The following is a 24,882-nucleotide window of genomic DNA, read 5'->3' on the forward strand; positions in this document are numbered from 1 at the left end:
TTGATAAGGAGGTTATAACCTTCTTCTGCCAGCCTTCTCCTCTGTGTTCAGAAAGGCCAGTATATTGACAGCTCCTTGACCTCATGAGTTTGGAGTAATAGCTTCCTAGATTTGTTGCAGGGTATAACACCTTTTTCTGGCATTGTTGATTCTTTGTGCATAGTTCTCATAGTCTGTCATCTGGGATTAGCTCTAGTTTTCAGTTAAAACTGGTGTTTTGAAAGGTTACAGATTTTGGGTTAAAAATGCCTCACCTAAAGCCCTGGGTTTAAAGACACCATAGGAAATTATATGTGAACCAACACATGTTAATAAAATACCATGAGGACAAAGCAGCTGAAAACCAAACAGAACTAGACAGTTGCAATTACTTTCCCTGCCAAAACTCACTCCCAAGCCCAGTAGTTAGATAAGGAGGTTCATTCCTTTAGGTCCCACAGGTCATTCCTATGGCTGTTTCTGGATATGTCAAAGCATTTGCAAATGCAATTGTAAGAAAAGACCATATCAGTTTTGATAGATGGAGAATCTCTACTTCCAGTAAATATCACTTCATTTGGAAAAAAGTCCCATTCTTTTCCCTTCAGCTGCTTCAATCACTGCTAAGTGACTGACATGTCAGACAACACGTTTGAGAACGACTCAGCATTTTGCTCAGTGTACTTTCTATCTAACATGTCTGTTAGCCATATCCCACTGAGCCTTGAGCTTCTGTTTTAAAGTATCAAGTGGAGAATGCAATCACTGTTGTGAAACGGTACGCAAGTAAACATCTTTTTATTTAGAGTAATAATCGTCGTCAAGCTTCAAGTGACGCAAATATGATGAGCACAAACCAACAAATACACAAAAGCAACTTTGAATATATGAGCTAAAGGCTTGCACTGAGGAAGTTTTAAGATGCACGAAAACTCAGGTGAGTGTTTTGCCTGCCTGATGATGAACTTCTCCCAGAACAATAAAGTCTGAACACGGCAAATATATCGAGTATTTGCAGCATAGGGCCAATGTTGCTGTTTGAGTGTCCTCTGCTGGACAGTACATGACATAGCAATAAAGGCACGACCATAGGTCGGGTGGATTTTGCTAAGAAAACATAGCTAAAAAATTCTGAATATTTCTTGTGTTTCATAGTCACTTAACTAAAAGAATTAGTTTTTAATAAAATGCTAAGACGCTGAGATTTTAAAAAACAATTATTTCCTTTAAGGCAACCTATTTGCAGTTTTAAGTAGGCATAAAATTATCAGCTGAGCTAAGATAAAATGCTTCTTGGAAAAATACTGCTTTTGTCTATTTTGTGATGGAAAATTGTTGCAATGATTCATTTAGATAAGGTGGAAATATTTTGCTTAAAGGATTTGGTTTTACTGTGGATTCTGGTTGAATTTGATGAAATCAAAACGCTACTGTTAGCTGTGAGCTTGTCATTCCTGTGGCAGTCTACTGCATGGATCTGCATACAGGATCAACATCACATTTTGTGGGCTGTTCTGCCAGAAGTCATCATTGACCCCACTAAAAATTGCATACTGGATTTATTGGGGGTTTTTCTTTATCTGTTGAGAATTTGGTTCAGTTCATGTAACCTGGGCTGTCTGTCCTGATAACAGGTAAGTATGTCACCAGACATAAGGCACTTTCATATTTATATGTTAGTTTTTGTTGTTGTTGATCACAAGTTTGCTATTAGTTTTGCTTTATGAATGGTGCTAATATTTATTATTTATTTATTCATAATATGGTGAAAGTAGCTTCTAAAAGAACCTGTCCTGATTCATGTGCCACTGATCTAAGAGGCTTTCTAAATACATGATTCATTCTCTGCATCAGTAGAACCTGGCAAACGTTCTTTGATCTTGCAATTATCTTCCTTATTCACAGGAGCATCTTCCCTTCCTCCATTCTCTATAGGCCTGCAGTCCTTATTTTTGAAGTCTTTCTTTATCAATATATAAAAAAGGACTGCAATCAAGTAGGAAGGACCTCTTAATACTGCTGATAAACCAAGGTAGACATACCTGTGGGATAGAGATTAGAAGATAGTGTCAAACATTGAAGTTTTCAAAGACACTGAAGAAAATCACCATAAATGGCTTTTAAGGATCACATACATACCAAAAAAGCTTAGGGGAAAATATTAAAACTCATTATTTATAAATGGAACCACAAACTGAACATTTCTGCTTGCAAAAATTTATGTTAAAGGATTGATAATATTCTTTTTGCTTATGAAGACAGCTGCAAAGTAAAAAAAAATCATCATCTTCCATTTGTTTCTGAAGATTTTTTTTTTATCACTTTAAGGCCTTGCAATTTTTAGGGCTGGAAATATGCTGAGAACACCAGAGTGGGCTATTGTATTTAAAAATAAAAAGCACATCAGAAGTGGCCCAGGTCTGTGTGAAACTGAGAAAAATCTCTGGAGTATTCCTTCTGGAGACCAATAGTGTTTGTGTTTAACCAACACCTTCAGCTGCTCAGCATGACTTTCTTTCATTTATTTTTCTCTTGAATGTGGCCAGCACACAAAGTTAACATTCTTGCAGTATGACCAAACTACCTGCAAGTAGGGTAGATCTGAGTTATTTTCTTCTTGATGGTAAATCTTACAATCTTTTTATCATACCAAATCTTTTAAATTGACTCAAAGGATATTAAAAATATGTAATTAATTCCAGAAATCGGTCATTGATATTAAATGATTTTTGCACAACATAAAAACTGACTAAAAAACTAAGGTTTAGATTTGATCTTAAGATGTCTCAATTTCAGGAATTCTGGATTGACCTAAATCTGAGTCCAGAGTCACTATCTGACCAGAATTTTTGGTGAGTGGCTTCATACACTGCAGTATAACACAACAAAGCATGTCTATCTGTAGAAAGAAAATGCATGAGGTTTATTGTGCCCTAATTTGCCTTACCTGTATGCATTGGAGTCATAGAGTCGGCAAGCCCCTTGGTGACCACAGCTTGTGCTTCCCCATTTCAAGCATGTCTTGTCAATCAGTGCACCAAAATAAACTGGTGCTGGAATCCCAGCTGGAAGGAAACAAGCAAAAACGTCAAAAGATATCACAGGAAAAGACATCTTCTTAGGAATCAACTTTATATTACTTTCTTAGTGGTAAGTTACATGCTTCAATAATGGCAATATGTGGACTGGACTGTGGAGGGGGTTTTCTTTATCAGAATCACTGTAAGCTGGGACACCCTCTCTGTGCTGTGGGGATCATCAGTCCCCAGGAAATGTGCTCTGATGGGTTGGCTAGGTTTGTAGTCATGCACATTGGATTCTCAAGCATGGCTCTGATGAATCATTCCTTCTTCTATGCATAGCCTGAATTAACCACACTGGCTGATGGTCCTTTCTGTCTGAATGAGGGTAAAGCAACAGAAATCCTTAGTGCGGCTTGGCCAGATACGAGCTTATGCTTTTCTGCAAAACATGGCAGACAAGGGACAAAATCCTGGCCTTGCTGAAGTAAAGGCAAGTATTAACTTCAGGAAAAGGCTTTAGCATGTACAGGACTATGCTTCACACTAGCTTCATTCCTGCAGGAGCATCCTGTATTTTGATGTACAAAATAATTTATTATTTTATACTTTCAGCCTGTTTTGCCCTAGGGCTCCTGTGAGAACCTGAACTCAGTAATATATCTATAAAGACCTGTGTATTATAATCATCAGTGCTTTAGTCAGGGAACGATGGGACAAATGATCATTAACATCATTTATGGAAGTTCCTTCAAGAAGTAAGATGGGAGTGCATCAGATTTAATCTCCAAGTCACTGAAGAGAAATGCCAGCTTTTTTGAAACGCTGGCAGTGACTCCTCTTCCTTGCAACAGAAGGAGCATGGTGGTTCAATGTGCTGAAGCAAAAGCCTATGGAAAGGAGTCAGTGCTTAGAAAGACAAGATAATACTATAATTTTGCTTAGAAACTCTTCCCATTTTGGGACATCAAGCTCCCAAACTGCAACAGCATTTAATCAGCAGGTCAAAGGTTTTCAGAACTGTGTTAGATAGTTTCCCAGAAAACTCTTCACTGAATATTGGACCTTCAGGAAAAAATCCAGGATCTTCAGGAACACCCCAGGATCTAACAACTGTTTCAGGGATATATCTGTTTGATAAACAGTGGCTGCATTGGTGTCACTTAAAGCCATATGAAGAAGCACCTCAACCAAAATGATCTCTTACCTAGCATTCTCATAATGAGTGTGTACAGACCAACTGCAAGAGATTTCAGCTCTGGCTGAACACATCTGAAAGAAAGAGGGATAATTATGAAGTATTTGCCTATCTAGTATTAAGACATGCTTATTAAACTGCTGTTAATTAACCTGAAATTGATACTCTTAATGACAGAGAGCCAAACTTTTGGAAGGAGAGTGCTTGCTACAGCTGTTGAAAATACATTAAGTGGTATGAAAAAGGTGAATTAATCTGTTGTTTTCCATCACATAGCTCCTGGGAAGTCCATTCACTTAAGCATAACTGAAGAAGTGAAATTTTAAAGTCACAATCACAGTCTATCCTAGTCTAATTGAAATGGGCTCTCCAATTGCCTTAACTCTCTGCATACATTTTCCTCACTTGATGGGATATACAATATTTCCCTAAGACACAGATGTTGCAAGTAGGTGCATTAGTGTGCCACGTTTCTACTCTTGAATGACATTTCTCTGTATACTGCCACATCTTGAACTACGCAAAGCTATCTGGCAATATGCCTTTCTGTTGGAACCATACTCCAAGCATCAGAAATGGTCATTCACTGATCTTGAATTCATTACATATCCAGCTTCTGCCACCTCCTTACAAATATTAAAATGGTCAACACTCCAAAAGGCATCGCACAGAGATGAGGAAGGGAGGGAGCTCACACTGTTTTCCACGCTCATTTAGGATAACACAATGCTCTTAGGCCTACCATTAAATTTGCCATTAATGCATTTTTTCTACTAAGAAAGCTTTCTCTTCAGATTACTGAAAAGTATGTACTGATTTGTACACATGGTTCCAAATCACATCCTGGTATGCCTGAACCTGTGTACCTTGACAGACAGAAGCACAGGAGCCTCAGAATGAGCCCATACGTGTCATGAATTTCCAGACATCTGATAAATACAATCTGTTAGGGCAACCTCACATCCAGAAATGCATTTTCAAACATTTTCAAAATCCATTCAGCCAGAATAACCAAGCAGACAAAGAGGATGTGTTCTGGAAAACCTGGGCATATGACAGGCATGAGAGAAACCATTTTGCAGTAGTTGGAAGCAATACACTAGAATCAACTTACAGATAGCAGCAAAGGCACATTTGATGCTAACAAACGGCCACAAACAAATGGGAAATGACAAAGTGCATTAAAGAAAGCCTGTTATACTGCAAGAGAAGCTTTTTTCCTAAGGGAGAGTAACCTAAACATAGTTTTGATGCCCTTGTTGGAAAGCCTCTATCTTTGGTACGCCGTTAGTTTTACTTACCTAAACATAATCATGTATGCTGGGGTGCCTCCCAATGCATAACAAAAGCCACTTATGACTTGTATTACTGTATAGTAAATAAACTTCATTGAACAATCTTCACTTTTTGGACATTGCCCCAAGGTGGCAGAGTTATTTCCTGTCCATGAACTGCTGGCTTCAATACAGCTGCAGTTATGGAAGACCTGGAAGACACAAAGCACATTTGATAGGACAATACTCATGCAATGGGGAGTCTTGCCTTCAGACACAGGCAGAGTCTGAAGCATTCCTAAGCATCCCATTCCTGTCTTATTTGGCTTTCTTGGTGCAATGGGCAGCAGCTTCTCCTTTTATTTCCTGCAAACATTTGGAAGAGATGTTCTGTGCCTGCATGTTTTTGCCAGTGGACATAGTAACCCTTTTTGGAGGATGTTTGGCGTACCTGAAGCACTTCTGCGGCTGGCCTCAGATTTTGTTTCCCCAGAGGGCTGTCAAAGTGGAAAAGCGAGGCTCAAGGAGCTGTGCCTTTTGCTGCTAGGTGACACCATGCTAGGTGACACCACCTTTCTGTTGACTTGTGTCTGTGAAAAGGAACTGGATCACAGGTCCTTTTCTGCTAATGCTGACCCCCCAGACGTACCTCACAGCTGTAAGCAGTAGCTGTGGAGCCCTGAGATTAGCAGTAAGTGTACTGAGAGTTTAGGAGCAACAGCTTTTAGCTAAGGCTTCTGGGGCTTTAGGGTGTGCTGAGGTGAAGGGAACTGTAAGCCACAAACCTTAACCTCTACAGAGACAGACTTGTGTAGGAGTTACTGGTCTCACTGTCATGGATGCTGTTGAGTCCTTCTCCCTTGCCTTAAGATTTTAAGCAAATAGTGTCTTTTGGAGAAGATGACTGTAGACAGCAGAGAGAAACCAGCGTCAAAGAAAAATCTGTTGGAGAGAAAACTGTTTGGCTGCAAGAAACAGCTCCACAGCATGTGTATTCTGTAGGGATCATTTGGCATCAGAAAACATGGGAATGATACAGTCCAATGAAGGCTTATATCCATGGCCTGGAGCTTGCTCTTTGGGACTCTGCACATTATCACTAGCAATCTGTGCGGAGCAGAAAGCATTCAGCCAGAACAATAAGCAGAATCCTGCCATCCCAGAGTCTCACATGGGGGAGACAAACTGCCTCCCCTCAAGTCATTCTTTGTACTTACAAAATAATGACCAGTATTGGGAAAGATACTGCACTATCTTAGTGTGCTTCAACTATTGACTTTAAACATGGCGCCCAAAGTCAGGTTTATAAAAGGCAAGACATGGACAACTTTCAGACAACATGTAACCACTTTCATCTGTTTGTTTCCCCCTCTTGTATTCAATCTACAAAAGATGAAAATCATTCTCTACAACAAGGAGGTAGCACTTTTTCTTTCATGTGCACTAACTCAGAGAAATCTCTCTTCGGCGCTGCTTGTAGCAAGAAATCATAAATACTTCACTGACTGGTCCCTAATAACTTAGCTTTTTCTTAAATACATTATAATACTAAATCCCTGACATTACACAGAAAATAAGCTAGTAGAAAACCTCAGAAATTGAAGAAGGGTCTTACTGTGTTCTTTCCTTGTCCCACCGAAGCCGTGCATCCAGCTAGACACGCTGAAACATATGTGATTCCATTGTCTCCACACACAGGATCCCACACATTGGAGGAGCATTTGCAGTCAGAGTTGCACTCAGAAAAGATATCATTTTCATGGTATGGAATGGGTTTTCTTGGAAGTTAAGTTTAGACAGGTGTAAGAGTGTAAGAAACTTTTAATTCAGTGCTGTCAGTGGATCTATCCAGTGTTGCTGTCCTGAAACCCACTTCATACGCCCAGGACACACATTTTCATAGTTAAGTCTCTACAGTATTGATTTGCTTGTTTGAGATTCCATCCTACTTGCACTGACATTAAAGTGATTACTAGATTATAAAGAATTTTAAAAGAAAGAAATAGAAACATTACTACTGATTTTACTTGATAGATGTAGACAGAAAAAAAAAAAGTAAAAGCTTTACAAGGCTTTGAGAGGTCAGCTAGACTATCACCTAATTGAACACAGAGCTAGCAACAATTTACACAGTCTTATCAAGTACATCTTTACTTCCTGGTAAAACTGCAACAGTGATAGAAACTAGATTGCCTGGTCTCCATAGTAAAAACCTGTCTTAAAGCCCATGTCTTAAAGACCCATGTCTTAAAGCCCAGCCTCAGAGAATATGGAGAATGCAGCATTCCTTTTTACTTTCAGACATTTTTAGGGTATTGAGATCTGCAACAAAGAGGGATGTCTTCCCTCATCTTTTCCTTTCTGGGTTAATTAAGCTTATGTGCTTGTCATCTCTCTCACCTCAGCACTTAGTAAGCACATTCCGTGGTCCACCATTTGCATTCTTAGTGAAATGCTGCAGAGTACAGGACAAGCAGCAGCTAGTTCTCAGGTTCCAACAAATATAAACACCCTTGGCATCTTGCCTGTTCAGTTGCACATATTCAGCTGTGAACAAGTATGGCTTGATAAATTAACTATAGTGACAGATTATTGAAATGTGGGTAAGTCTTCAGGGAGACACAGACAGGTTCACACTAGCCATAAGATGATACTCTGAAAAGGCTGGATGTGAGGCAGTGACAACCCATATGCAAGAGTGTTGCTGGGCCCCTTGGACAGCTAGATCCCAGCATGCATCCCTTCTGCTGATATCTTCACTCTTTCCAAGACAAAATAACAGCCTGTAACTTTCAAACCCTGGTTCTCTCCTGAGAGGAGAGAACCTTTTCAGTGGGCATAAAAGCTTCATTTTGGTTTGCAGGAGGCTGAGAGTCTAGCAGGTTGCAGTCTTTCTGTCTGTGTAGTATATGCTACCAGTGCTCTCTGTCACATATGCTTCATCCTCTTACTGAATACGCTTTGCTAGCAAATTGCTTCTGGTGTAGAAATAATGCTGTGTCAAACATCACACACACTCAGCCAAAGACTCTACATTAGTAATGATGCACTTTTGCTGATGTATTTCTCACGAATCTTTAGCTAGTGCTGGCTGACAGTGCTGACCGATGAAACTATCACAACGACACGGGGTAGTGTTCACTTTCTCTTAAGGACTGCAAAAGTATGTTTCTCTTTTAGCCTTGATCTCATAGTACATTTTTTTAACTATCGCTGCCATGGAGAAAATCATACTCTTCTTCATTTTATACTCACCCTTGATAGGACACTGTCATTCCTGCTACCACATGGTTCTCACAGCCAACAAAAAAATGCAAGAGAGTGAGGAGATAGGCCACAAATGACATGGAAAATGCAAACTTGGTTGCTCCAATGATGCCCATTTTGTACTTTTTCATTAAAAGCCCCCCCAGGAAAATTCCAAGACCTATAGGAGGTAAGGACGTCAATCCTGTAAGAGATTATAGAAAGGGAATATTAAAATAAAAAAGTCACAGTGGACTTAAGAGCTAAAGTCTGTCCTCACACTGATGGCCCTGGCAGCTTTATGTTCTATTATGATGACTTTAGGTGGCTTTGTGCTCAGCCTAATCCCATATGCTATTTTTGAAGCGCCTAACCCTTAAACCCCACTACCATTGGAAGGCACTTGTCAGACATTGCAGAAATTAGAACTCCCATAGCACATTCATTGCACATTTGGGGTCCTGTTGCTACAATGTAAATAGTAATGTAATGTAACAGAATATGACATGATGTGATATATAATATGACATGACATGACATGGCATAATTTAATATAATATCATAGAGTATCATATATAATATAATAATTTATTCTGGTCCTATAAGCACCAAAACATTAGTTTGAATGCTGCTTTTATATAATTCAAGTTCAGGAGAGTGCCATTTACATCAGCCTGTTCTGCAAGGAATTCAGTCCCAGAAAAAGCATGCCAGAACTTATTCCCATGCACTGCTTATAGCATAAGCAGTCATTGCACAATGTAACTCACCTATTAGAAAGTTAGATTTAGCTGTAGATTGTCCATACTGCTGTTCCATGTACTTTGGTTTGTAAGTCAAGAAACCAATAAAGCTATTAATTTGTAACAGTGAGCAACACATAAATGTAAAGTACATTCGATTACTCAAGACTTTTTTCAGGGAGGTATAGAAATCTGAAAGAAAGGGATATATGAGTTGGCTTTGGAAGATGCATGGCATAATTAGTGGTGAGTAGTCTACAAAACTTAAGACAAAATCCTTCTTTCAGCTGTCCAAGTGTAAATCACATTGATCTTCATTTGCATATGAGTATCTGAAAGCAAAATTGGGTTCTTGAAGACCACCAGAGGTCAAGATAAAGGAAAAGAGTCCTAAAAGAAGACAGAATTATGGGTTAAAACATGGGTGCTCTAGTAAGCTCTGTGTATGAAGATTACAGGGCTCCACTTCTTTCAGCTTCCATAGATATTATCACAGGTTCAAGGCTAAATAAGAGCTGCCTTTGTGGAGATACCCGGTGTCTTCCACTGGGATCTGAACAAAGATGGGAGAATTTGACCAATGATGCAAAGCTATCTCTCCCCACCTCCTTTTCACCCCTTTCTTAACCTGAGAACAGGTACATTTTCCTTATGCAGTAATGTGCTTCAATGTCTCCATGAGCTGTATGATGATCAGATGAATAATTTGGTTTTCAGTACTCCAAAAGGAGCCTTCTAATATTTTTTTTAGGTCCTGATACAGAAACAATTTTTCCACTCTTCAAATTTCTTCTACCACAAAATTTTAGAGAGAGGTGCTTCTCAGGCTATGATACATTGCAAATGATGCATGCAGAGCCTCACAGACTTGAACAAGCTTTTGGACTTCTAAAAACCTTTAGCAGACCCCTTCTTTCCTGGGGACAGCTAACTGGTTCAGACTGAAGTGCAAGGGAGGAAAATGTTTTTCAGAACTGTTACATTGCACTGTACATTGTGCTTTTGCCTTTTCACATTTATACAACATGTGAAACACTTGCCTTTCAGTATTACTGACCACTTCCTTGGCTTAGTTTTTGCAGCAGTAAGTTTCTTCTCTGTAGACCCAATGTTTTCCAAGAGACCATATGAAGTTTGGTCATTGTTGACTTTTGTTTTTTTCAGGCTCTTTGGCAGGAAGCAGAATGGAATAGCAGCTAGGAAACTGATTACTCCACCTATTAAAAAACCAAGCCACCATGCACCCACCCAGCGGGAGTCCTGTGGGGTGATAGTGATGCTCCCTAGAATTCAAGGAAACAGATGCAAGTTACCTAAATGAATAAGTTGAACCTTACCACCCTTTATCTGCTAAAATCGCTACATTTTACAATATCTGACTTTAAGCGGTAACCAAAATAATCTAATGAGAGACTGTTCAAGAAGTGAAGACATCAGGAATCGGACTTTAAAGGTGTTGTTTCATCTGCCTTTCTACGTCCTATGCTGACTGCCATTTTGTGGCATACGTGGTGACACAGAGGTCTTTATCCAACACATAAGAAACCAAAAAGGTGTGGCAGACAAGCTGCACCCCTAAAAGGTCCTTTTAGGGCTGATTGATATATTTCTATGGAGACTACCCTCTGCTAACCTGAATTATGTAGGTTGCTATTAAGCATAGGGGCATCAGGGAGATTAGCCAGGACTTTAAACTTTGTATTGCAAGGAAGATGAGAATTTAATTTTTATGACTGTTACATGCTGGCCAACAGGGATTGCTCTCCTTCCTCTGGCCTTTTGCAGATGTGAATATATGCATGTACTTTCTTTTCATTTGAATAAGGAAGGCCTGGCTGGCATATCGCAAACATTACATGAATTATAAATAATGTAAAATGCTCAGCTGAAAGGCCAGGTAATTCACCAAAACTGCAAGACTGCCATGCTAGGAGAGCTCTTTCACTAAGACCCAAGTTCAGTGAAACATTTCGGTACTGTGATAGTTCTTGGTTCTAACTTTTAAAGTTAAGTATGCATTTTAATCCTTTAATCCTAAAACACAATTCTAAAACGTGTTCCCTGTCGAATTCTGCCTTTACCCTAAAAGATTCCAGTAAATTAATAAAATGATAATAAAGTATTGAACAAAATTAATGAAACAAAATTAATAAAACAAATATAAATTAAATATAAATTATATTACTATAATTAATTATCATAATAAAAACCTATGCAACTGTGTAGAAGAACCTGTTATGAACAAGTATTAGCTTGTTTTAACTTTTGCTTTTTTTTTGCTTTGCTTACCTAAATCCACAAATCCAATATCCACATACAGTCTTGCACATAAAGATCCCAACAGGAAACCAAACATTGGACCCAGCATGCCTATTGTGTGCAAACTTGCTGAAAATATAATGAAGGAGATGCTAGTACATTTTAACAGCTGAAAATTTTCTTCTGCAGAGGATGATAGACCTCTTTCTTACACCACAAGTCTCACATTACTTTATGTTGAGATTACCTACATACACAGGAACATTCTCTTCTTTAGCAAAGTCATCAAGATAAGAGATGCCCAGTGGTGTTATTGGTGTCTCACCAATTCCACGTAACATGTTTCCCAGTAAGATATATATCCACATATATGATGATGGTTCCTTCTCACAGCCTGCAGATGAGAGTTTACATCTTTGTAATAGAATAGTCGAATGGGAAACAGTGACAAACCACAGGAAATTCAGCACATGAAATGATTATAGTTTTATATTTAATGTATTAACAACATTTTCCTCATAGAAGATTAATGAAAGGCCATCAACCTCATCATACTCTTTAATAATCTTTTAATAACACTTTCCTCCACCACCATTTTATTTTGTTTCTACAAGTACAAAAAAAGTATTACTCATCTGAAAAAATGCTTGTGTAAAAAATGGCAGATTGATATTGCTATGAATACATTACCTGGCATATAACATTTATCTTTAACGTGAGAAGTTTGTGTTTCTGGGACACAGCTTGGCTCTTATTTTACCTATGTCCCATGGAAATCAGTACATACAAGAGCTGTATTTCATATTGTAATCAAGATTATAGAAACTTTCATTTATTTACAGTTAACTCCATGCAGTTTCATGTCCTGTCATGCTATCTCTTCCATGTCCCAAACTCCGTGTAATTCAAACATAGTCTCAGCATCCGCTTCAGTGTTAGTTTGATTTTATTGTAATTTGGAAGAGTGAACGTAAGAAATTGAGGATGGGATCCTTGTAATTTATGTTTGATGGATGTTTCTTCTTCAAATGTGGTACACAAAGTGCATAAAATATTGGTAATATTCCCAAACAGGTGCTGACTGATGTTAGAAGTCTGACTGAGCATCTTGCATGGACTTACTCCATTTGCAGCCACAGAACTATCTCTTGTATTTGTACTTACACTTACAGTTCCTTACCTGACCTGGAGACTTGCAAGAAGGTTTCGTTCACATCTTGGTGTAGGGAACAGGGATTTATGCTTGAAGTTAAGTTTGCTGAAGAACCTGTATGTGATGTCTCGTACTTATAACTGAAAACACACAATAGTAGGTTTAGAAGCAGTGTCCATTAGGGAAATACTAGTGTAATAGGACAGGAACCACTTGACTGATATTTCCATTAAGAGAAATGTATCTTTGTTTAAATAACAACACAAAGTGCTTTGGAAGGAGCAAAAAAGGTTATTTAAGCTTATTTTGGAAAACCAAAACACTAAAACGAAGAACATCTGTCTAGAAGATGCATCTGTCTAGAAGATGCAGCATTTTAAGCTGGAAAATTCAAAAGGGCTGTTGTAACTAATTCAGATAGGATTGAAATTTGGTACAAAAATTTAGGGTCAGGTCCAGGTGAGCTCCTTATGCTGACCCCAAGTCGATGAGGAAGAGAAGAATCAGTCTCCCTATTTAGTTTAGATGTGTATTTTGAGGTAGTGGGGAGGAAGAGTGAGGAAAAGTCATCTTCAGGCAGTATCTGTTTGCCTGATAATTTGCACTGTCTTTAGGGAGAGCTATTGTATAGTAGCGAGTGGATAAAGTTGGTAGCTAAAGGACACTTTTTGGCTGTATTTACAAGGAACAATACTGTGAGAAGGCAGCTGAGCAGCTCAGGTGATGGAAGCTGTTCAGCAGCATGATCCTTTTTCCAGATAGGAGCCCTGCTGAGGTGCAAAGTACAATTAGCTTAAGCAGAACAACATGGTAAAGCACACATTCTGCTTCTATGAACTGCGTTGACTCCATTAGATCTGGCAGGCTTATTTTTCATCCTGAAACAAAGAGCATTCACCAGAAGAGACAGTGCAGAACAGTTTCCTCCTAAACATTCTGGCCCAGGTTCATGAGAAATTGTATGGAAAGTAGAAGTCTGATGCTAGTACAAGATCTACTGTCATAACAAAAAGCATTCCTTAGTTTTCTTTTTACACTAGTATATCTCAAATTGTTCTAATATATTTAAGAGAGCAACAGAAATGTGTCTTACTCTACATGCTATCACTGTATTAGAGCTGCGGCTGGAAACATTATTGCGTATAAGCAACAAGCTGTAAGTCTCTGAGCCTGGAGAAAATGAATAAAAATTAGTTTAACCAGCCATGGAAAATGAGTTTAACCAGCCATGTGCATTGGGAACAGGAAAAACCCTGGTACCAGCTCTACCAACTCAGATTCATCTGCAGGTTCTGTGCAAAGCTGGGAGGCTGCTTTGTGTGAGGAGCAGCTATTTGCCGCAGGAGAGCAAAATGTGTCACCTTACACAACAAGGCCCTGGTTTCTTCTTTCAAGGACTGGAATTTCTTCTAGTGAACATCTTTGTGGGCTGGTTTCATCACTAAGTAAGCTCTGACTCCCTGATTTTACATGAGTTACCTGTTGCTATAAATAAAGTCATATTTCACATAGAAATGTCACTCAATAGGAAGTTACTGGCTCAGAGCTTTGAGATCCTGTTCAGAACAGTACAGACTTATTCTGGAAATCATATACATGGATTCTATATTCCTCATAATTTTATGTGGTTCATAACGGTTTGTCTTTCCTGCCTACATGATCCTGACATCCTTATTAGCAGCACATAATGCCACATTCTTAGGTTGACAACGATTTTCCCAACAGGTGTTCTTACAGTTTGCCATTCGGGAAGAGTATATAATTCATTAAAGAAATAGCACCAGTGCAGTAGTACGTTTGACGATTTTTGAAGAAAATGTTTTCTTTGAAACTTGAATTTTCATAAGATTATCATATCTGTTTCTTCTTGAAAAAATAAATTCTAATGATTTTGGAAAATAATTTCCTTCTTTGCATCTTTTTCTCAACAAGTCTGGCTGAAAACTAAAGCATTATGACTTTCTTATTTTTTCGAGGAGTTGAACTTTTTCTGCAAAGAAGCCATATTTTGCCAACCAGATAAAATGAGCAGTGATACTTGTGAGAAGAGTGATTCGTTGCACATTGAGGTGAGTTGCTATAGGCCTTTGGAAATCCATACACCAAGTTTCATTCAAAAACCAGAAAGCAGTATCCAATTCCAATGTTAGGTTACCCAAATTAATCTTGATTAATACTTACTATTCCATGAAGAAATGAGGCATTGCTGTCAAAAAACTTCCCACAGCCATAGTAAAGCATCCAACAGCTATTACTTTGGGCCTATGAAGTTTAGCTCCAAAGTAGCTTACAAATGCAATCACCAGCAAGTTACCTGGAAGGTAATGAAACAAAATCAGTGCTAGGTGCTGTGCTCTGTATTTGTCTAAGTAGATCTCTGCATGTTATGAAATATCAATTACCCATCTCAAAGCTCCCGTCAATGAAACCAACAGTAGATGACGTCAGGCCAAACCTTCGTTCAATCTGAGTGATGGAACTCTTCATAATTGTACCAGACAACGTTTTACTCAAGTAGCTGAATGATAAAGCAGCGAGAAATACCTGAGGAAAGATTAAGACAGAAAATGGGAGGTAGAGGCAGGAAAATTGGTCACAGGGGGATCAAATATGTTTAAAACTGTGTGGAGTAATCATTATAATGGTATATGTTTGTTACTCAAATTGCAGTGACAATATTGTGTGGATTAATTTTCACATACCCTAATGCTATGAAGCACTAGAGTGGTCTCTCAGCACTGTTTGCTCCTGGCTTTCCCTGCTGAAAAGGGCTGGTGCAAGGTGCTGCGCTGAGAGCAGCTGCTTCTTTTAGGGTTCAGGTTTGCAATCTTAATAGACAGAAAGCCTGATCTTCTCTGCATTGCTGGCCAGAGGTACTCAAAAGCAGAAATCCTACAGCCTGTGAAACTTAAATTTGGCAAAGAACTCACTGGGGACTAGTCACGTTAGTGATATCCTGTAGTTACTTTAATCAAAAAGCTGAAGGCAGCCAAAATGGTGAGATTTCTACATGCTGCAGAAGTATAAAATTTGCCAGAAATTAAATACCTAATCAAGATAGATTTACTAATACTAGTACAACCTAAAACTAATCTTAGCCCAATTTTCCTCTGCTTGGGCGCCATTTCACTTATTTTAGGCCAGTTTGAAACTTGTTCTATCTCAAACATATAGATAGCCATGGCATCAAAATAAAGGCTTTATGCAAGTTTCTATGATATCACAGTGTGTGGAAGCTCGAACAGACTTGTTGAGTTTATCTCTCTTTCAGATGATGTATTTTGAAATGTTTGGATCATGGCTATGTTGCCTGTATATCATATACCTCATAAGGGAAAACTTAATATTCTTTATGATTTTTTAGGTGCTCCCACTAAAACACATTTTGGCTTTTACAAATAAAGATGAATTTGATAACAAGTTAAACTAAATTTGTTTAAATATTATCCAACTATTTCAACAGAGTCTTAAAAAACAAATAGACTTATTGTTCAGTGGGTAAAAGTTCCAATACAACAAAATGTTGGGTATGTAAACAAAAGTAAATATAGATTTTGACTTTGTGATGCTATCTACTTTAAGAAATGAAGCCAATACTGGAAGAAAAAGCTTGAAAATAGGTATATTTACTCTCTTTTTATCAGGAATAAAGAGAAAAATCTCACAAGTGCAGGTTTTGTCCTGACATGTTTAATATTTCCTGAGCTCAACTGGCAAGAAGTTTGTAAGAACCACCTTTCTTGTCTTATTTCAGCAGTGCTCTCAGTGGTTTTGTCTGAAATCACAAACTGATTGTGTTTCACAAACTTGAAAACACAAACAAAAGTGACTTGGGTATTTTGAGTTCAAAAATGCAATCCCTAGGTAAAACACAGAACATTTGATAGACTATAAGGGAAAATAACAGTTCGTCTTTTATTACCTCCAATGTATTGTGCATGTTAAGCTGTCATTGCTATAAAGTTAGACATAGATCCACAGCCTTGCCACGTTACCCACATATATGTTGGCAAGTTAGCAGCGAGTCTCCCAGGGAAATAAGACCCTACTTTTTGCAAGTGTGTATGGGTGGCAGATATGAATCAGATAAAATTAAAATTTAATAATCCTTGCCTGATACTTAAGCCAAAATATTTTGGCATATTTTGGAAGCTTGCAATTGCCTATTTTTTTCCACTAATCTTCTGTTTTATAGGCTTTTTTATAGAGAGAAATGTGTCCCTTATTGCAACTCCGCTGAGTTTATGGAACTTAACCTGAGAGGAAGCTGGCTGAAGAAGTAGTCAAAACATAAACCCAAACTCATGGCTGTCAAAAGAAATCTTACTGTTGTAGTATTTTCAGCTCAGCCAGAAGCAATACATACTATAGCTTTAACGTGAAAGCAAAATTCTTATTAATTTACTTTCTTTGTTCAGTGAATTCTTCCTGTGTGCTCCTGAAAGCTTGTGTGTTTGTGGGAATCAGTGGACTGTCTGGCCTACAGCTCTGGATTAGGTAAAAGCCCTGGAATACAATTCACTTCACCCTATTTTGTCCCTGCAAGAATGGGTGGTGTTAGCGACCTCCAGACAACAGTGTATCATAGTCACTTATTTTAGGCTGCTTCAACTGGAGTTTGCTACTTTTCTCTAATGATCAAAAAGGGCATCCACCTGTGAGTAACTTGCAAGTAATACGGTAGATCAGGAATTTTTATTTTCTTTAGGACAAAGATGAGATTCAACCACCCCTGTACTTCAGTGTGTATCCAGTTTCAGAAAATGTAGGGTGAACACGAATGAAGTTATCTGGCATGTCGTATCTTGAACAACATTTCCTAACATATAACAGCATGATCATATTGATAAGGCACCAAACCTTCAAGCCAGTGCAACAGGAAGTCTTCTTTCTGACTGGTAGATTTCTGTTTGTTTCATTAGCCAAAAGCTGGGCAGGTTCGGCTTCCTGATTTGAGTCACTGACATTGCTGGATTCGGTTTCCGCTGTCATGGTTGATTTCTTTACTGAGTGATCTGAACCCAAAAGAAAACAGTAATAAATACAAAAGCGCATATGCCAAAATAGAGTTGCTTAAGGAGCTTTCTGATGAAACAGTAGTTATAGGAAAATGCTGAGATGTTGAAACTGAATATTTTCATTGGAAATTATTTGGAACTTGGGTGTTTCAAAGTGTATATTCATTTAAATTCCAAAGTATCTTGTTTTGACATATTTCAAGTGAAATGATTCTTTACTCTGACCACTGCTCCATTCTGCTCCCACCCCCTTTCTTTTCCTGTCCAAAATGACTTCTAATGCTAAAAATACAGGTTCCACAAAAGAGCAAGAGACAAAGTCTCTCTCCAAAAACAAACTACAAGGGTCAACAAAGCATCAGTGCTGAAGCACAGAGAGTGCTAGGGAGGCTCTGAATTTGCAGGCCAAGCAGCTTAGGACTCAGTCATCATATTGGTAAGATCTCTGTAGTAGCACCATGCCATCTGACTTATTCTTTCACACTGGTCTGTTAGAAACAATTCTTAATGACAAAAGAATTCATTATTTTAGCTAAATGACCTCCTATAAGGATATTATCTGATTTTTAGTCCTTGTGATAGTATACAGGGTATCCTTCATCCCCTGTTTTCAGAGTGCTGTTTATATCCTCTGATGCATGAAATCATCTGCAACTCAGCAGTTCAGCAAAACTGCTCCAGCTCCCCAGGGAAGAGCACGCCCTGTAGCCATAGATGAAAAATCTTACCCCCTGCTTTAATATAACATTTTTTTTTTTTTTATTGTTGAAAGCCCTGCCTCATAATTAAGTTGAATTTGGGTTTATTACAACAAATAGTGCAATACTTTTTTATTTTCTTCTTTTTATCTTTTTTTTTAACTGTATTCCTGAGGGATGGGTAAGCAATTACAAAGAATTCTTCAGTGAAAATCTGAAAGGGAATTCTATGTATCTATTTGCAAAGTTTATTTAAAGAATGAAAAGACTTGCCCGTTTGTGCAACTCCAACTAGAAACAGATTTCTGAAGGAAGATCCAGAGCCCCTCGGAAAAAATGGGTCACATGAAACAAACCTTCTTCAGATCTGCAGATCTTGATACACAGGGGAGATAGGAGTATTGAAACTAATGTCCCCAAGTCAGAACTCAGAAATCATAGTTCACAGGAACTGGTTTATTTCACTTTTCACAGTAGTCTCCTCATTGGAGAAAAGGGTGAAAAACAGAAAGGGGAGGGGGGTGGGGTGCGGGGAAACACCACACAAAGGTAGGTTTTCCATGCTTGAATGGAGCTGAAAAAAGTTGGATGAACTTTTCCAATGCTGGAAAAAGTCCATCTGCAATTGCAAATTGCTCTGCTACAGTACATACAGCAGAGTAACACTTGTCAGACCATCTAAAGGGTAAGGATTTTTCTTCATTCAGATAGAAAAGGGTTAATACATAGCGATGTTTAAGACAAAACCACAAACATATTTAAACAACGTAGGATTTTGGGGGGCTTACGCTGATGAGCATGTCCTTAGGTACTACTGCTGGCGTGAACAACTAATTTCCTTTCCCACTGTTCGTATCTGCTCCCCAGACACTTGACTCATGTGAGTATCACTGCTTCTGTGGCTGTCCTGTAAGTCTATGCCAGATCACACATTTGGACAAAAAACAGGCTTTTCCTTCCCTTTGGCTCCTTAGGTGATAGGAACAAGAAGCAGGGGAAAAGATTTCCTCAAAATTGCACAATTACCAACAGAAATGCATGCTAATTGAGGTGCTCAGGAAAAGTTAGTATTCAAATACTTTTGGGCATCTGGTCCTCTGAAATTCATCTTTCTCTGTGTAATTTGAAAAGATTAGCTTCTCCCTCTTGTCATGAGACATTAATGGCTACAATAAGAAGTTGGGGTAGCACACTGTTGCAGGTCACGGGACTAAAGAAGTAGCTCTTTTGAGAGTTTGAGAGTACAACATGACTTAAAATCTCAGTACATGGTGATTAAGAGTGAAGGCAGAGAAATATAAAGATAGAAATAAGGGGCAAAACAGAGAAAAGAGAAAAGAAGTCAGTTATCCATACTCTGAAATAGTAAATGTTTCAGAGAAAGACTGTGAAGGCACGAAAAAGGGCAGTAAGACTGAAAATAGCGAGCAGTAAGTACAAAGAGCAGGTTAAGCAGTTAGAAGCAAAGAGTGAAAAATGCATTAATAGGCAGAGATTAGGTTAACATGGAATATAGAAAAAAAAGAAAAAGAATAAAAATAAAATTAAATTCAACTTTGTAGGGCAAAAGCTGCTTGATGCAAACAGAAAAGTGTTAATCCAGCCAGAAGGTGGAAGCTAGTTTATTTAGCAATGTCAGCTCTCAGTTCCTCCAGTGATCTAAGGGAAGGACTCTCAGGCAAGAAGAGGGGTGACTAGTTCCTGTCTTATTGTTGCTTTGCAAAGATGCTGCTAGAGATGGTGCTGCTTTTGCAGGGGAAGGCTACAACAGGAGGTAGGAAGCAAAAAAATGATGCAACTGTGCTGGAGAAATTTTAGAGCAAGCTGTGTGCAAAGATCAATAGTTGGAGCTGCTGGCAGCATCTCGTCCCATCCTCAGTTGACCCCGACCTACATGGAAATCTGCTGGAGATAGAAGAGGTCAGGGCTGGGGAAATGCCATGCCATAAGAAGATTAGAAAAAAAGGTAAACAGGATCGATTCGCAATTATGTCAACATATATTAGCTCTTGAGCCTGACAGTTGCAAGTATTAATAAAGTTGCTATTTTAGATTTATTTCACTAGCTTTATTCCAATGTTATTTTAAACCAAGGATCTGATTGCAAGCAAAGGAAAATAGTGAAGCTTTCTGCACCAGTGTGTCCTTTCACTAACATGATTTCTATAAACTATTACACTTTGCCTTCACAAGCCATTCGGTTGCAGCAATGACCTGAGGTAGTTGCATTTGCAAAAAGATGATATCAGTCAAGTAACATATTGGCACTGTTTAGTTATTCAGTCAACCTAAACCAAAATCACCCTGATCTCCTTCCTGAGGGAAGAAAACAATCCTCTCCCCAAAACCAATCATACAGATACAAAAAATACACCAAAAATCCCTAAGCTATCCTATGAGAATGAAAGTTAACATTCTTCCAGTTTGTTTTTTGCATCATACCCAGGGAACATTTGAAAAACTCATTTGATCTTGTGCTCAGTAGAGTCTCTTCTGAGAAACACTTTGGGTGGGCAAAGATCAAGGTTCTTTACTATAATCAGTGTAGATCATTTTCGTTGGTGGGAGCCAAGATCTTTCACAACATCATGGGAAGCATATGGCACCCTGCAAGATTGCTCCAGAACACAGCAGTCAGCCTTGCAAAGGACAGCCTCAGGCTTCTTTAGTGCTTCAGAATATATGATTGTTTAGGGGCCATGGCCTCACTCTTGCCTGTTAGATCTATTTCTTAGTGAACATTAAAAAAATTCAAGCTTGGTTTTCTACCCCCTAATTATATGCAAATTAAAATGAATAAGAGCACCACTTTAAACACATTAGTATGAATCACAGGTAATTAGTTTACAAAGATGAAGATGACAGTTAGCTAAAGGTTTTTTAGATTCTTATAAAAAAAAACCAATACAATGATGCTTGAGTAATTTTCAGAATCCAGCAAAGACACTGCAAGTCTTTGGGCTGTTTCTCATCACAGTTGTACTCTCAAGCAGTTCACCTCAAGATGGTACTACCATCCCGTAGACTAAAAACTCACAAATCAAAAGCCACATTTCATCCAGCACTTTATGGAACTGTGCTGATTTACAGTACTTTACTGCAGCGCTAATCTAATTGTCTTATTGATTTTTAAATACACTAAGGAATAATAAGACTTTTTAAGTTAACCTAATATAAAAAATGAATACCACATTGATATGCAGGCCTCAGTGGTGTTTGCTTGCTCAAGAAATATGATGCTTACATTCATAGAAATGCAAGATGCCATCATTAAATCATTAACATCTACAACAGGAATGTTACTGGTCACAGGAAATGCAACTAGTACTACACAAATAATGTTCATTAGCTGCAAACACTAAACGGCAACATTTTAAGTGTAAGACAAACAAAAAGTATACTAAAGAGGTTCCTACCTAGGTTCTGTATCCACAGCAATGGCAGTTATACTACCACACAAATGCTCAAAAGTCAGAGCATTCTCTTCTTAAGCAAAGCTGTGCTGGTATTTGGTAGAAGAATCATTAACTTCTAACACAAACTATGGCTTAGGCAGTTTTAATCTTGTCTCCTCCCAGTTCTGCCCTCTGATAAAGGTCCCAAAATACATGTTTATCCACAGTAGTAAAAAATTAATTAGGTAGAAAATGTGCAAGTGTGTTCCTTTTTTACACTGTTGTGAAACACATTTTTTCCTGTGTTAGTCAAGCTTATAATAATTCATACCTTCCTGGCATTTAAAAATGGGATGTTCCAACTTTAGAAGTGCACATGGTTATGGATAGCTAAAATGAATTTTGGTATGAAGTTTTATTTTCATAGTCTATGGCTAAAGTCCATTCAGCTAAGATCTGCTAGATCCAGCTAAAGACTTGCAGGAAGAGAAAATAAATATAATGCTTTAGGTATATTGAACAAACAATCATGCTTAGAAGACTGTTCAGATTTGTAGTTCAGTGCTATTATAGCATGGGCAAACCCAATGTAAAAGTATATTGGGGCTATGTGTACTTCGGAGCATCCCTTTACCTACTCACAGGTCTAGTTCAGGGAAACCTGAGTGGGTTTCCTGAGAAGTATTTTATTTGGTTGTGCTTTTGTTGTGCACTATGCCTGATTCCAGAAAGTAATTACATTAAAAAGAGAAACAATTTTTAAAGCATGTGAAGTATGATAGCTCTCTGCTTGGATGTCATACCAAAAAGTTCCATTCCTTGCAGTCTGGGGGCCATTCCCTGCCATGGTTGCCACCAATTACAGCCTATTTAATAATGCTGACTTTTGAATAATCTTAATTGAATTTTGCCTTCAATACTGTTATCAGCAATACCTTGCACTTCTCATGGCTTTTCCAGCTTTCAGCAAGACAGTTCCCTTTAGCTGCCTAGAACAAGAGACATCATCAAGAAAATGGTAGTCTCTCCAAAGCTATATGTCAGGGCAATTCAGCTGCAAGTATTAGTAAAATTATAAAATAAGAATGCAGAAGGAATCCAGATCATGAATCCAGATCATAAATCCAGTCTGCAAACTCAAAAGCACCTTTTGTGAAAAGGCCAAGCCCTGCCTTGAGAGCAGTAAGAATTTAATTCCCTCCCACTCCATCCACTTCTAAGGCTGCTGCAAAGGACTGGTCTTCTGATATATAGGAGCATTCTTTCAATTTCCAGTCATGACCAAATTATATTCTAGTTTTAAACTGATAGGGTTCTTTGGCTTTAGAAGCTATTCCTTTCAATCTGGTACTGAGGACTCAACCTTGATCACAGATGAAGAGAGCACAGTTTCTCAACTTGTTTTACTAAGTAAATAAAGTAATCATGCTTAATAATTTCTTGAAATATAGTCTCTTTTGATTCTGCAGCACATCTTGGAACCCTTAGTGATAGTGCTTTCTGTCTGGATCCATATTTCATAAATGCACATGGATAAAAATGTATACAATATTGCAGGTGTAATCTTACTTGTATCGCATTTTGATATGTTAACTATTCCTTATCTCTAACCTTGCCACATATGTTCTAAGATTACGTATGACATTTTCGTCTTTTTTAAGAGTTTTTCGTAGTTACCTAAAATCAACAGGTACATTCAGGGTCTTCTCAAGATTTTCAGCTAAGGCAATCCTCCCCTGGAACAGAAACTCCTGTTATTGGCCATCAGCCGTGCAACTTTCTATTTAACATTGTATTCCACTCCTATTTTGCCATTCTCAGGTTCATTCTTTTTTCCCCTTCTACGATATCCAGACTCTTCTCTGTATAACCGTTCCAGCTAACTTTGTGCCTTTACTATTATTTCAAAAGCTGTAATGCTGCACATAATATATTTAGAAATCTAGTAATAGTTATGAAAACTAAAGAGACAGACTGGTGCCTGGCTGAAAAACCTAAAATAGATGGGTCTTAACTGCTGGCTTCATCAGAGTTTGAGATGCCTTCCAGGAGAAAGTAATCTTAGAGAAAATCTTAGAGAAAGTCTTAGATTTACAGCATAATTTCAGGCTGGAAGGAACCTCTGGAGGTCATCTGGTCCAGTCCTCTGTGCTAAAAGCAGAACTAACTAGAAGTTTGTTGGTCTCACTCAGTTCTCATCAAGTTGAATTCTGGATGGACGTCACAGAGGTCAGAGTTATGATTTTACAACAGATGTGGTCCTCTTCTTGTCAATGGTGGGATTCTTTATGTTTTTTTTTTTTTTTGTGGCATAAAGCACCAACCATCCACTTCCAGCATGTTTCTTATACCATGACTGAAATTTTCTAGTCACAAGATAGGCATAAAGACTTGTCTATTGATCTTTATTACAGGATGGCACACTGTACTTCTGCTAATTTGTGTGGTTACTGATGTTCCACCAAGCACATATACACACAAAGGCCTGTGTCTTCATCCTTCTTCAAAGGTGTGTCACAAGTTCCAATATTATGCTCTGACTATGCCAAAATAAATATTCCCTCTTGTTTACAATGTTTTTTTGACAAAACCTTGAGTTCCCAAGGTTTCGTTTCCAGGTTGTCTTCAGATGTATTAGCAGACTTACCAAGGGCTTTTTTGCTTTGCTTTTGGTCCTAAAAATATGATAAGGCATGGAACTAAATGTACTCTGTAACCTGGAAGTAGCAGAACCTGCAGAAAAAAATTGCCACTTTCTTTTTCATATAGTAAAAGGGGAAACAGTATTCTTTCAGTTTCCACATGCTAACCTACAAATACGCAGCAATTTCTTCTATTTTTTTATAGTCCTGTATATACCATTAATTTCTAACTTTACAGAAATTAAAATATCTTTAAT

The 24,882-nt window shown here is 38.2% G+C and overlaps 1 protein-coding gene across 2 annotated transcripts; it reads right to left on the reverse strand.

Moving 5' to 3' along the window:
* Positions 1 to 741: 741 nt before the first annotated feature.
* Positions 742 to 24,216, reverse strand: LOC130609225 (solute carrier organic anion transporter family member 1C1-like). 2 transcript variants are annotated; one of them, XM_057427960.1, is made up of 15 exons: positions 24,079 to 24,216; positions 17,733 to 17,887; positions 15,275 to 15,416; positions 15,054 to 15,186; positions 12,900 to 13,012; positions 11,967 to 12,113; positions 11,750 to 11,848; positions 10,501 to 10,743; positions 9,488 to 9,652; positions 8,727 to 8,922; positions 7,087 to 7,249; positions 5,499 to 5,683; positions 4,207 to 4,271; positions 2,927 to 3,044; positions 742 to 2,021 (listed from the first exon to the last, which is right to left on the reverse strand). In XM_057427960.1, the coding sequence occupies exons 2-15, from the start codon at positions 17,862 to 17,864 to the stop codon at positions 1,805 to 1,807; spliced, it is 2,118 nt and encodes a 705-aa protein (XP_057283943.1). In that variant the 5' UTR covers positions 17,865 to 17,887; positions 24,079 to 24,216; the 3' UTR covers positions 742 to 1,804. The 2 variants fall into 2 exon arrangements, with proteins under 2 accessions (XP_057283943.1, XP_057283942.1); XM_057427959.1 differs by lacking the exon at positions 24,079 to 24,216 and adding an exon at positions 22,005 to 22,131.
* Between the last annotated feature and the right edge of the window lie 666 nt (positions 24,217 to 24,882).

Source organism: Pezoporus wallicus, unplaced genomic scaffold (genome assembly GCF_028554395.1).
Source record: "Pezoporus wallicus isolate ANWC-B61680 ecotype Strahan unplaced genomic scaffold, APGP_CSIRO_Pwel_v1 contig_2908, whole genome shotgun sequence".
NCBI classification, from domain to species: Eukaryota; Metazoa; Chordata; class Aves; order Psittaciformes; family Psittacidae; genus Pezoporus; species Pezoporus wallicus.

Coding starts and splice junctions, on each gene's coding strand:
- LOC130609225 (XM_057427960.1), bottom strand. CDS start 17,864: ATGACAGCGGAAACCGAATCCAGCAATGTCAGTGACTCAAATCAGGAA. Junction 7,250..8,726: donor ATGACAGTGTCCTATCAAGG/GTGAGTATAAAA, acceptor TTAACTTCCAAG/AAAACCCATTCCATACCATG. Junction 3,045..4,206: donor ACTCATTATGAGAATGCTAG/GTAAGAGATCAT, acceptor GTTTCCTTCCAG/CTGGGATTCCAGCACCAGTT.